This window comes from Tachyglossus aculeatus, chromosome 1 (assembly GCF_015852505.1).
Source record: "Tachyglossus aculeatus isolate mTacAcu1 chromosome 1, mTacAcu1.pri, whole genome shotgun sequence".
In the NCBI taxonomy this organism is placed as follows: Eukaryota; Metazoa; Chordata; class Mammalia; order Monotremata; family Tachyglossidae; genus Tachyglossus; species Tachyglossus aculeatus.
The window spans coordinates 4,657,765-4,672,282 of record NC_052066.1 but is presented as its reverse complement, the minus strand read 5'-3'; the positions used below and the strand labels follow the sequence as shown (position 1 = coordinate 4,672,282).

At 47.6% G+C, this 14,518-nt stretch overlaps 1 protein-coding gene across 2 annotated transcripts in view; it reads left to right on the top strand.

Moving 5' to 3' along the window:
• Positions 1-14,518, top strand: part of PTPRN (protein tyrosine phosphatase receptor type N) — a 132,490-nt gene that overhangs the window by 33,986 nt on the left and 83,986 nt on the right. For both annotated transcript variants that reach the window (XM_038743238.1, XM_038743237.1), the window contains one exon: positions 7,072-7,310. In XM_038743238.1, the coding sequence (XP_038599166.1) occupies positions 7,072-7,310 (239 nt within the window). The remainder of the gene's footprint in view (positions 1-7,071; positions 7,311-14,518) is intronic.

Here is a 14,518-nt window from a genome sequence, read left to right as displayed (position 1 = left end):
AGGGGGGGGGCTCTTTCTGGGGGTCTACTACACTGGGGGTTGGGGGCTTCCTGAGGCCCTCTGGGCGGGGGGGGCGGGGTCTTTCTGGGGGTCTACTACACTGGGGGTTGGGGGCCTCCTGAGGCCCTCTGGGCGGGGGGGGCGGGGGTCTTTCTGGGGGTCTACTACACTGGGGGTTGGGGGCCTCCTGAGGCCCTCTGGGCGGGGGGCCAGGCTCTTTCTGGGGGTCTACTACACTGGGGGTTAGGGGTCTTCCTGAGGCCCTCTGGGTGGGGGGGCGGTGTCTTTCTGGGGGTCTACTACACTGTGGGTTAGGGGTCTTCCTGAGGCCCTCTGGGCGGGGGTGGCGGGTTCTTTCTGGGGGTCTACTACACTGGGGGTTGGGGGCCTCCTGAGGCCCTCTGGGCGGGGGTGGGGTCCTTCTGGGGGTCTACTACACTGGGGGTTAGGGGTCTTCCTGAGGCCCTCTGGGCGGGGGGGCCGGGCTCTTTCTGGGGGTCTACTACACTGGGGGTTGGGGGCCTCCTGAGGCCCTCTGGACGGGGGGTGGGGTCTTTCTGGGGGTCTACTACACTGGGGGTTGGGGTCTTCCTGAGGCCCTCCGAGCGGGGGGCTGGGCTCTTTCTGAGGGTCTACTACACTGGGTGTTGGGGGCTTCCTGAGGCCCTCTGGGCGGGGGGGCGGGGTCTTTCTAGGGGTCTACTACACTGGGGGTTGTAGGCTCCCCGAGGCCCTCTGGGCGGGGGGGGGGGGGGGGGGGGGGCGGCGGGTCTTTCTGGGGGTCTACTACACTGGGGGTTGGGGGCTTCCTGAGGCCCTCTGGGTGGGTGGGCGGGGGTCTTTCTGGGGGTCTACTACACTGGGGGTTGGGGGCCTCCTGAGGCCCCCTGGGCGGGGGGGGGCGGGGTCTTTCTGGGGGTCTACTACACTGGGGGTTAGGGGTCTTCCTGAGGCCCTCTGGGTGGGGGGGGGGGCGGTGTCTTTCTGGGGGTCTACTACAGTGTGGGTTAGGGGTCTTCCTGAGGCCCTCTGGGCGGGGGGCCAGGCTCTTTCTGGGGATCTACTACACTGGGGGTTGGGGGCTTCCTGAGGCCCTCTGTGCAGGGGGGTGGGGTCTTTCTGGGGGTCTACTACACTGGGGGTTGGGGGCCTCCTGAGGCCCTCTGGGCAGGGGTGGGGTCTTTCTGGGGGTCTACTACACTGGGGGTTAGGGGTCTTCCTGAGGCCCTCTGGGCGGGGGTGGCGGGTTCTTTCTGGGGGTCTACTACACTGGGGGTTGGGGGCCTCCTGAGGCCCTCTGGGCGGGGGGGTGGGGTCTTTATGGGGGGTCTACTACACTGGGGGTTGGGGTCTTCCTGAGGCCCTCTGGGCGAGGGGCCGGGCTCTTTCTGGGGGTCTACTACACTGGGGGTTGGGGGCTTCCTGAGGCCCTCTGGGCGGGGTCTTTCTGGGGGTCTACTACACTGGGGGTTGGGGGCTTCCTGAGGCCCTCTGGGCGGGGGGCTGGGCTGTTTCTGGGGGCTTCCTGGGGCTTTGCCGGGTGGGCAGGAGGCTTTTTGGGGTCGCCTGGGTGGGGGGGCTGGGGGTCTTCCTGGTGGCCAATTTGTCCTTCCCAAGCGCTTAGTACAGTGCTCTGCACACAGTAAGCGCTCAATAAATGCGATTGATTGATTGATTGATTGATTCTCTGGGCCTCAGTGACCTGGTGACCTTGGACGAGTCACTTCACTTCCCTGGGCCTCAGTTCCCTCATCTGGAAAATGGGGATGAAAACTAGGAGCCCCGGGTGGGACAGAGCCTGTGTCCAATCCGATTTCCTTGTATCCACCTCGGCGCTTAGTACAGTGCCTGGCACACAGTAAGTGCTTAACAAATACCTTTAAAAAATAAAAAATTATTAAGCGCTTACTAGGGATAGAGCCCGGGCCTGAGAGTCAGAAGGACCTGGGTTCTAATCCCGGCTCCGCCACTTGTCTGCTGTGTGACCTTGGGCAAGTCACTTCACGTCTCTGGGCCTCAGTGACCTCATCTGGAAAATGGGGATGGAGACTGTGAGCCCCGCGTGGGACAACCTGATCACCTTGTATCTCCCCCAGCGCTTAGAACAGTGCTTGGCACATAGTAAGCACTTAACAAATACCATTATTATTATTATTATTATTATTATTATTATTATTATTAAAATGGGGATGGAGACTGTGAGCCCCGCGTGGGACAACCTGATCACCTTGTATCTCCCCCAGCGCTTAAAACAGTGCTTGGCACATAGTAAGTGCTTAACAAATACCATTATTATTATTATTATTATTATTATTATTATTATTATTATTATTATTAAAATGGGGATGGAGACTGTGAGCCCCGCGTGGGACAACCTGATCACCTTGTATCTCCCCCAGCGCTTAGAACAGTGCTTGGCACATAGTAAGTGCTTAACAAATACCATTATTATTATTATTATTAAAATGGGGATGGAGACTGTGAGCCCCGCGTGGGACAACCTGATCACCTTGTATCTTCCCCAGCGCTTAGAACAGTGCTTGGCACATAGTAAGTGCTTAACAAATACTATTATTATTATTATTATTAATAATAATAATTATTCTTATTAAAATGGGGATGAAGACTGTGAGCCCCACGTGGGACAACCTGATCACCTTGTGCCTCCCCCAGCGCTTAGAACAGTGCTTGGCACATAGTAAGCGCTTAACAAATACTATTATTATTATTATTATCATTATTATTATTATTATTAAAATGGAGATGGAGACTGTGATCCCCCCGTGGGACAACCTGATCACCTTGTATCTCCCCCAGCGCTTAGAACAGTGCTTGGCACATAGTAAGCGCTTAACAAATACCATGATTATTATTATTATTACTATTATTATTATTATTAAAATGGGGATGGAGACTGTGAGCCCCGTGTGGGACAACCTGATCGCCTTGTATCTCCCCCAGCGCTTAGAACAGTGCTTGGCACATAGTAAGCGCTTAACAAATACTATTATTATTATTATTATTATTATTATTATTATTATTATTAAAATGGGGATGGAGACTGTGAGCCCCGCGTGGGACAACCTGATCACCTTGTATCTCCCCCAGCGCTTAGAACAGGGCTTGGCACATAGTAAGCGCTTATCAAATACCATTATTATGATTATTATTAAAATGGGGATGAAGACTGTGAGCCCCACGTGGGACAACCTGATCACCTTGTATCTCCCCCAGCGCTTAGAACAGTGCTTGGCACATAGTAAGCGCTTAACAAATACCATTATTATTATTATTATTAAAATGGGGATGAAGACTGTGAGCCCCACGTAGGACAGGGACTAGGCCCAACCCAAATTGCTTGAATCCACCCCTTCGCTTAGTACAGTGCCTGGCACATAGTAAGCGCTTAACAACTACCACAATTATTATTATTCTTAATATCGCTGCATGGCTTAGCGGAAAGAGCCCGGGCTTGGGAGTCGGAGGCCATGGGTTCTAATCCCGGCTCCGCCACTGGTGAGCTGTGTGCTTTGGGCAAGTCGCTTCACTTCTCTGGGCCTCAGTTCCCTCATCTGGAAAATGGGGATGAAGACTGGGAGCCCCACGTGGGACAACCTGATCACCTTGTATTTCCCCCAGCGCTTAGAACAGGGCTTGGCACATAGTACATGCTTAACAAATACCAAAATTATTATTGTTATTGTCTGCTGTGTGGCCTTGGGTCAGCCACTTCACTTCTCCGGGCCTCAGTGGCCTCATCTGGAAAATGGGGATGAAGACTGGGAGCCCCACGTGGGACAACCTGATCACCTTGTATTTCCCCCAGTGCTTAGAACAGTGCTTGGCACATAGTAAGCGCTTAACAAATACCAAAATTATTATTATAACTGTCTGCTTTGTGACCTTGGGTGAGCCACTTCACTTCTCCAGGCCTCAGTGGCCTCATCTGGAAAATGGGGATGAAGACTGTGAGCCCCATGTGGGACAACCTGATCACCTTGTATTTCCCCCAGCAATCAATCAATCAATCAATCAATCGTATTTATTGAGCGCTTACTGTGTGCAGAGCACTGGACTAAGCGCTTGGGAAGTACAAGTTGGCAACATATAGAGACAGTCCCTACCCAACAGTGGGCTCACACTTAGAACAGTGCTTGGCACATAGTAAGCGCTTAACAAATACCAAAATTATTATTGTTATTGGCTGCTGTGTGACCTTGGGCGAGCCACTTCACTTCTCCAGGCCTCAGTGGCCTCATCTGGAAAATGGGGATGAAGACTGGGAGCCCCACATGGGATAACCTGATCATCTTTTATCTCCCCCAGCGCTTAGAACAGTGCTTGGCACATAGTAAGCGCTTAACAAATACCAAAATTGTTATTGTTATTGTCTGCTGTGTGACCCTGGGCGAGCCACTTCACTTCTCCGGGGCTCAGTGGCCTCATCTGGAAAATGGGGATGAAGACTGTGAGCCCCACGTGGGACAACCTGATCACCTTGTATTTCCCCCAGCGCTTAGAACAGTGCTTGGCACATAGTAAGCGCCTAACAAATACCAAAATTATTATTATTATTGTCTGCTGTGTGGCATTGGGTGAGCCACTTCACTTCTCCAGGCCTCACTGGCCTCATCTGGAAAATGGGGATGAAGACTGTGAGCCCCACATGGGACTTTGGGCAAGTCACTTCACTTCTCTGGGCCTCAGTTCCCTCATCTGGAAAATGGGGATGAAGACTGGAAGCCCCACATTCATTCATCCAGTCGTATTTATTGAGCGCTTACTGTGTGCAGAGCACTGGACTAAGCGCTTGGGAAGGACAAGTTGGCAGCGTATGGGACAACCTGATCACCTTATATCCTCCCCAGCACTTAGTACAGTGCTTTGCACATAGTAAGCGCTTAATACATTTATTTATTTGTGAGCCCACTGTTGGGTAGGGACTGTTTCTATATGTTGCCAACTTGTACTTCCCAAGCGCCTAGTACATTCCTCTGCACACAGTAAGTGCTCAATAAATACGATTGATTGATTGTACATATTTATTCTATTTATTTTATTCTGTTATTATGTTTTGTTTTGTTCTCTGTCTCCCCCTTCTAGACTGTGAGCCCGCTGTTGGGTAGGGACCGTCTCTCTTGGACTTCCCGAGCGCTTAGTACAGTGCTCTGCACACAGTAAGAGCTCAATAAATATGATTGAATGAATGAATGAATGAACAAATGCCATCATTCTCTTAATGCCATCATTAAGAGAAGCAACGTGGCTCAGTGGAAAGAGCTTGGGCTTTGGAGTCCGAGGTCATGGGTTCAAACCCTGGCTCCGCCAATTGTCAGCTGTGTGACGTTGGGCAAGTCACTTAATAATAATAATAATAATAATAATAATAATAATAATAATAATAGCATTTATTAAGCGCTTACTATGTGCAAAGCACTGTTCTAAGCGCTGGGGAGGTTACAAGGTGATCAGGTTGTCCCACGCGGGGGGCTCACAGTCTTAATCCCCATTTGACAGTTGAGGGAACTGAGGCCCAGAGAAGTGAAGTGACTTGCCCAAAGTCACACAGCTGACAATTGGCAGAGCCGGGATTTGAACCCATGACCTCCAAAGCCCGTGCTCTTTTCTACTGAGCCATGCTGCTTCTATTATTATTATATTCTATTAATATCTATATTAATAATAATAATAACGGCATTTATTAAGCGCTTACTATGTGCCAAGCACTGTTCTAAGCGCTGGGGGGATACAAGGTGATCAGGTTGCCCCACGGGGGGCTCACAGTCAATCCCCATTGTACAGATGAGGTAACTGAGGCCCAGAGAAGTGAAGTGACTTGCCCAAGGTCACCCAGCTGGCAACTGGCGGAGCCAGGATTTGAACCCATGACCACTGACTCCAAAGCCCGGGCTCTTTCCATTGAGCCACTTAACTTCTCTGTGCCTCAGTGACCTCATTTGTCAAATGGGGATGAAGACCAGGAGCCCCCCAAGGGACCCCCTGATCACCCTGTAACCTCCCCAGCGCTTAGAACAGTGCTTTGCAACCAATCAATAATAATAATAATAATAATAATAATAATAATGGTATTTGTTAAGCACTTACTATGTGCAAAGCACTGTTCTAAGCGCTGCGGAGGTTACAAGGTGATCAGGTTGTCCCACGGGGGGCTCACAGTTTCAATCCCCATTTTCCAGATGAGGGAACTGAGGCCCAGAGAAGTGAAGTGACTTGGCCAGAGTCACCCAGCTGACAGTTGGCGGAGCCGGGATTCGAACCCATGACCTCTGACTCCAAAGCCCGCGCTCTTTCCACTGAGCCACGCTGCTTCTCCTTTTATCAATCAATCAATCAATCGTATTTATTGAGCGCTTACTGTGTGCAGAGCACTGTACTAAGCGCTTGGGAAGTCCAAGTTGGCAACGTATAGAGACAGTCCCTACAGAGCACTGTACTAAGCGCTTGGGAAGTCCAAGTTGGCAACACATAGAGACAGTCCCTACCCAACAGTGGGCTCACAGTCTAAAAGCACCATCATCATCATCAATCGTATTCATTGAGCGCTTACTATGTGCAGAGCACTGTACTAAGCGCTTGGGAAGTACAAATTGGCAACATATAGAGACAGTCCCTACCCAACAGTGGGCTCACAGTCTAAAAGCATCATCATCATCATCATCAATCGTATTCATTGAGCGCTTACTGTGTGCAGAGCACTCTACTAAGCGCTTGGGAAGTACAAATTGGCAACATACAGAGACAGTCCCTACCCAACAGTGGACTCACAGTCTAAAAGCATCATCATCATCATCATCAATCGTATTCATTGAGCGCTTACTATGTGCAGAGCACTCTATTAATCGCTTGGGAAGTACAAATTGGCAACATATAGAGACAGTTCCTACCCAACAGTGGGCTCACAGTCTAAAAGGGGAACAAAACCAAAGCAAATAGTAAGGGCTTAATAAATGCCATTATTATTATTATTATTATTATTAATGAATTATTATGATTGCAAGCTTAAACGGTCCCCCGGTGTCCCCGGCTTTCTGTTTTCTGCTACCTCGGCAGGGCATGGAGGGGGAGATGCAGCATGGAGACCCCCGGACCATCTCAGACCCCACCGCCCCGAGGCCGAATCCCCCGGGCCCGGCCCCTTCAGCCTCCCCGGTGCCCACTGACCCACCGGCCGAGCCCCCCTTGCCACCAAAGAGCCCCCCACCAGGCCGGAGCGGCCCCAGGACCCCCCAGCCCCCAGCGCCCGCACCCCGTCTGGTGGAGGAGTACGGCTACATAGTCACCGACCAAACGTGAGAGCTTGGGGGACAGAGGGGTGGTGGGCCTTGGGGGGCTTTGGAGGGGAGGTGGGGTGGCAGACAAGTCAGGGGACCCTTCGGGGGAAACTGAGGCTTGAGTTCCACCCTTCTCATCATCATCATCATCATCAATCGTATTTATTGAGCGCTTACTGTGTGCAGAGCACTGGACTAAGCACTTGGGAAGTCCAAGTTGGCAACATATAGAGACGGTCCCTACCCAACAGTGGGCTCATCATCATCATCATCAATCGTATTTATTGAGCGCTTACTATGTGCAGAGCACTCTACTAAGCACTTGGGAAGTACAAATTGGCAACATGTAGAGACAGTCCCTACCCAACAGCGGGCTCACAGTCTAGAAGGGGGAGACAGACAACAAAACCAAACATACTAACAAAATAAAATAAATAGAATAGATATGTCCAAGTAAAATAAATAGAGTAACAAATATGTACAAACATATATACATCATCATCATCATCATCAATCGTATTTATTGAGCGCTTACTATGTGCAGAGCACTGGACTAAGCACTTGGGAAGTACAAATTGGCAACATATAGAGACGGTCCCTACCCAACAGTGGGCTCACAGTCTAAAAGGGGGAGACAGAGAACAAAACCAAACATACTCACAAAATAAAATAAATAGAATAGATAGGTACAAGTAAAATAAATTAATTAATTAATAAAGTAACAAATATGTACAAACATATATACATCATCATCATCATCATCATCAATCGTATTTATTGAGCGCTTACTGTGTGCAGAGCACTGGACTAAGCGCTTGGGAAGTCCAAGTTGGCAACATCTAGAGACGGTCCCTACCCACCAGTGGGCTCACAGTCTAAAAGGGGGAGACAGAGAACAAAACCAAACATATTAACAAAATAAAATAAATAGAATAGATATGGACAAGTAAAATAAATCAATAAATAGAGTAACAAATATGTACAAACATATATACATCATCATCATCATCAATCATATTTATTGAGCGCTTATTGTGTGCAGAGCACTGTACTAACCGCTTGGGAAGTACAAATTGGCAACATATAGAGACAGTCCCTACCTAACAGTGGGCTCACAGTCTAAAAGGGGGAGACAGAGAACAAAACCAAACATACTAACAAAATAAAATAGATATGTACAAGTAAAATAAATAAATAAATAGAGTAACAAATATGTACAAACATATATACATATATGTATATATAGATATACATATATACATATATCTCATCGACCGTCCGGCGGGATTTGTTGAGCGCTTCCTGTGCGCAGCTCCTCTCTGGCCTCAATTCAATCAATCAATCAATCGATCGATCGTACTTATTGAGCACTTACTGTGTGCAGAGCACTGTACTAAGCGCTTGGGAAGTACAAGTTGGCAACATCTAGAGACAGTCCCTACCCAACAGTGGGCTCACAGTCTAGAAGGGGGAGACAGACAACAAAACCAAACATACTAACAAAATAAAATAAATAGAATAGATATGTACAAGTAAAATAAATAAAGTAACAAATATGTACAAACATATATACATCATCATCATCATCATCAATCGTATTTATTGAGCGCTTACTATGTGCAGAGCACTGTACTAAGCACTTGGGAAGTACAAATTGGCAACATATAGAGACGGTCCCTACCCCACAGTGGGCTCACAGTCTAAAAGGGGGAGACAGAGAACAAAACCAAACATACTAACAAAATAAAATAAATAGAATAGATAGGTACAAGTAAAATAAATAAATAAGTAAATAGAGTAACAAATATGTACAAACATATATACATATATGTATATATATACATATATACATATATCTCATCGACCGTCTGGCGGGATTTGTTGAGCGCTTCCCGTGCGCAGCTCCTCTCTGGCCTCAATTCAATCAATCAATCAATCAATCAATCAATCAATCGTACTTATTGAGCGCTTACTGTGTGCAGTGCACTGGACTAAGCGCTTGGGAAGTCCAAGTCGGCAACATCTAGAGACAGTCCCTACCCAACAGTGGGCTCACAGTCTAAAAGGGGGAGACAGAGAACAAAACCAAGCATACTAACAAAATAAAATAAATAGAATAGATATGTACAAGTAAAATAAATAAATAAATAAATAGAGTAACAAATATGTACAAACATATATACATCATCATCATCGATCGTATTTATTGAGCGCTTACTGCGTGTTTGGGAAGTCCAAGTTGGCAACATCTAGAGACGGTCCCTACCCAACAGCGGGCTCACAGTGTAAAAGGGGGAGACAGAGAATAAAACCAAACACACTAACAAAATAAAATAAATAGAATAGATAGGTACAAGTAAAGTAAATAAATAAATAGAGTAACAAATATGTACAAACATATATACATATATATATATATACATATATATATATATATATACATATATACATATATACATATATCTCATCGACCGTCCGGCGGGATTTGTTGAGTGCTTCCCGTGCGCAGCTCCTCTCTGGCCTCAATTCAATCAATCAATCAATTAATCAATCGTACTTAATGAGCGCTTACTGTGTGCAGAGCACTGTACTAAGCGCTTGGGAAGTTCAAGTTGGCAATATAATTCCCTCGTCTGTCAAATGGGGGTGAAGACTGTGAGCCCCCCGTGGGACCACCTGATCACCTTGCACACGGTAAGTGCTCAATAAATACAATTGATTGATTGATTGATTGATTGATTGTAAACTCCCCAGCGCTTAGAACCGTGCTTTGCACATAGTAAGCGCCTAGCTAATGCCATCATTATTATTATTATTATTAAACGCCTAGCTAATGCCATCATTGTTGTTATTATTAAACGCCGGGGAGAGGACGGTACAACAGAGGTCCTTTGTGTTTGAAGAGTCCAAAGTAGAGGCCGAACTTCCCATCTCCGACTGACCGCTTTGATGCTAGTGGTAATAATAATAATGGTATTTATTAAGCGCTTACTATGTGCAAAGCACTGTTCTAAGCGCTGAGGGGATACAAGGTGATCAGGTTGTCCCACGTGGGGCTCACAGTCTTCATCCCCATTTGACAGATGGGGTAACTGAGGCACAGAGAAGTTAAGTGACTTTTTTTGATGGCATTTATTAAGCGCTTACTATGTGCAAAGCACTGTTCTAAGCGCTGGGGAGGTTACAAGGTGATCAGGTTGTCCCACGTGCGGCTCACAGTCTTCATCCCCATTTGACAGATGGGGTAACTGAGGCACAGAGAAGTTAAGTGATTTGCCCAAGGTCACACAGCTGACAAGTGGGGGAGTCGGGATTCGAACCCATGACCTCTGACGTCTACTTGTTTTGTTTCGTTGTCTGTCTCCCCCTTCTAGACTGGGAGCCCGTTGTTGGGTAGGGACCGTCTCTATCTGTTGCCGAATTGGACTTTCCAAGCGCTTAGTACAGTGCTCTGCACACAGTAAGCGCTCAGTAAATACGATGGAATGAATGAATGGATGAATACAGTGAGTCAACATGTTGCTAGAAAAGCAGCGTGGCCTACTGGGTAGAGCCCGGGCCTGGGAATCAGAAGGACATAATAATAATAATAATAATAATAATAATAATAATAATAATAATAATAATAATAATAATAATAGCATTTATTAAGCGCTTACTATGTGCCAAGCACTGTTCTAAGCGCTGGGGAGGTTACAAGGTGATCAGGTTGTCCCACAGGGGACTCACAGTTTTAATCCCCATTTTCCAGATGAGGTCACTGAGGCCCAGAGAAGTGAAGTGACTTGCCCAAAGTCACACAGCTGACAGTTGGTGGAGCCGGAATTTGAACCCATGACCTCTGACTCCAAAGCCCGGACTCTTTCCGCTGAGCCACGCTGGTTTATTAAGCGCTTACTATGTGCAAGGCACTGTTCTAAGCACTGGGGAGGTTACAAGGTGATCAGGTTGTCCCACAGGGGACTCACAGTTTTAATCCCCATTTTACAGACGAGGTGACTGAGGCCCCGAGAAGTGAAGTGACTTGCCCAAAGTCACACGGCTGCCAGTTGGTGGAGCCGGAATTTGAACCCATGACCTCTGACTCCAAAGCCCGGACTCTTTCCGCTGAGCCACGCTGCTTTATTAAGCGCTTACTATGTGCAAGGCACTGTTCTAAGCACTGGGGAGGTTACAAGGTGATCAGGTTGTCCCAAGGGGGGGGGCTCACAGTTTTAATCCCCATTTTACAGATGAGGTAATTGAGGCCCAGAGAAGTGAAGTGACTCGCCCCAAGTCACCCAGCTGACAGTTGGCGGAGCCGGGATTTGAACCCACGACCTCTGACTCCAAAGCCCGGGCTCTTTCCACTGAGCCACGCTGCTTCTCAGACTTGGGTTCTAATCCTGGCTCTGCCGCTTGTCTGCTGGGTGACCTTGGAGGAGTCACTTCCCTTCTCTGGGCCTCAGTTCCCTCATCTGTAAAATGGGGCCCCCCATGTTGGGTAGGGACTGTCTCTATATGTTGCCAATTTGTACTTCCCGAGCGCTTAGTACAGTGCTCTGCACACAGTAAGCGCTCAATAAATACGATTGATGATGATGATGATGATGACAACCTGATTATCTTGTAACCACCCCAGCGCTTAGAACAGTGTTCAGCACATAGTAAGAGCTTAACAAATACCATCATTATTATTAGTAGTAGTAGTTTTAGACTGTGAGCCCACTGTTGGGTAGGGACTGTCTCTAGATGTTGCCAACTTGGACTTCCCAAGCGCTTAGTACAGTGCTCTGCACACAGTAAGCGCTTAATAAATACGATTGATTGATAGTCTCGTCTCTAGACTGTCAGCTCGCTGTGGGCAGGGAGTGTGTCTGTGTATTGTGGTGTCGTCTTCTCCCAAGTGCTTAGTCCAGTGCTCGGCTCACAGTAAGCGCTCAATAAATACCACTGAATGGATTAATGAATGAACAAGTCGCTTCCAGTCTAGAGCGTTCAGTCTTCTTCTTCTAGTGAAGCAGCGTGGCTCAGTGGAAAGATCCCGGGCTTGGGAGTCAGAGGTCGTGGGTTCTAATCCCGTCTCCACCACTTGTCAGCTGGGTGACTTTGGGCAAGTCACTTCACTTCTCTGGGCCTCAGTTACCTCATCCGTAAAATGGGGATGAAGACCGTGAGCCCCACATGGGACAACCTGATCACCCTGTAACCTCCCCAGTGCTTAGAACAGTGCTTTGCACATAGTAAGCGCTTAAAAAATGCCATCATTATTATTACCTTGTATCTCCCCCAGCGCTTAGAACAGTGCTTGGCACATAGTAAGCGCTTAACAAATGCCATCATCCAGCGTGGCTCAGTGGAAAGACCCCGGGCTTTGGAGTCAGAGGTCGTGGGTTCAAATCCCGGCTCTGCCACTTGTCAGCTGGGTGGCTTTGGGCAAGTCACTTCACTTCTCTGGGCCTCAGTTATCTCATCTGTAAAATGGGGATGAAGACTGTGAGCCCCCCGTGGGACAACCTGAGCACCTTGTAACTTCCCCAGCGCTTAGAACAGTGCTTTGCACATAGTAAGTGCTTAATAAATGCTATTATTATTATTATTATTATTACAGAGAAGCAGCGCGGCTCAGTGGAAAGAGCCCAGGCTTGAGAGTCAGAGGTCGTGGGTTCAAATCCCGGCTCTGCCACTTGTCAGCTGGGTGACTTTGGGCAAGTCACTTCACTTCTCTGGGCCTCAGTTCCTCATCCGTAAAATGGGGATGAAGACCGTGAGCCCCACAGGGGACAACCTGATCACCCTGTAACCTCCCCAGTGCTTAGAACAGTGCTTTGCACATAGTAAGCGCTTAACAAATGCCATCATTATTATTACCTTCTATCTCCCCCAGCGCTTAGAACAGTGCTTGGCACATAGTAAGCGCTTAACAAATGCCATCATTACTATTACAGAGAAGCAGCGTGGCTCAGTGGAAAGAGCCCGGGCTTGGAAGTCAGAGGTCATGGGTTCAAATCCCGACTCCGCCACTTGTCAGCTGTGTGACTTTGGGCAAGTCACTTCACTTCTCTGGGCCTCAGTTACCTCATCTGTAAAATGGGGGTGAAGACTGGGAGCCCCCCGTGGGACAACCTAATCATCACCTTGTAAACTCCCCAGCGCTTAGAACAGTGCTTTGCACATAGTAAGCGCTTAATAAATGCCATTATTATTATTATTCAAATCCCGGCTCTGCCACTTGTCAGCTGTGTGACTTTGGGCAAGTCACTTCACTTCTCTGGGCCTCAGTTCCCTCATCCGTAAAATGGGGATGAAGACCGTGAGCCCCCCGTGGGACAACCTGATCACCTTGTAACCTCCACGGCGCTTAGAGCAGGGCTTTGCACAGAGTAAGTGCTTAATAAATGCCATCATTATTATTATTATAACAATGCAGCAATAAAGAGAGACAATCCCCGCCCACGACAGGCTTACAGTCTAGCGGGGGATACAGACATCAAAACAAGCAAACGGGCATCAATGTTAATAAATAGAATTATAGATCTGTACATATAAACATAATAAAGTTGGTATTTGTTAAGCGCTTACTATGTGCAAATCACTGTTCTAAGCGCTGGGGTAGATAATAATAATAATAATAATAATAATGGCATTTATTAAGCGCTTACTATGTGCAAAGCACTGTTCTAAGCGCTGGGGTAGAGACAAGGTAATCAAGTTGTCCCACGTGGGGCTTAAAGACTTAATCTCCATTTTCCAGATGAGGTCACTGAGGCCCAGAGAAGTGAAGTGACTTGCCCAAAGTCACCCAGCTGACAAGTGGTGGAGTCGGGATTTGAACCCATGACCTCTGACTCCAAAGCCCAGGCTCTTTCCACTGAGCCACACTGCTTCACTAATTGTCAGCTGTGTGACTTTGGGCAAGTCACTTAACTTCTCTGGGCCTCAGTTACCTCATCTGTAAAATGGGGATGAAGACTGTGAGCCCCAAGTGGGACAACCTGATCACCTTGTATCCTCCCCAGCGCTTAGAACAGTGCTTTGCACATAGTAAACGCTTAACAAATGCCTTCATCATTATTATTATTATTCACTAGAAGAATCAATCAATCATATTTATTGAGCGCTTACTGTGTGCAGAGCACTGTACTAAGCACTTGGGAAGTCCAAGTTGGCAACATATAGAGACGGTCCCTACCCAACAGTGGGCTCACAGTCTAAAAGGAAGACTGAAAGCATCTTATTCATTCATG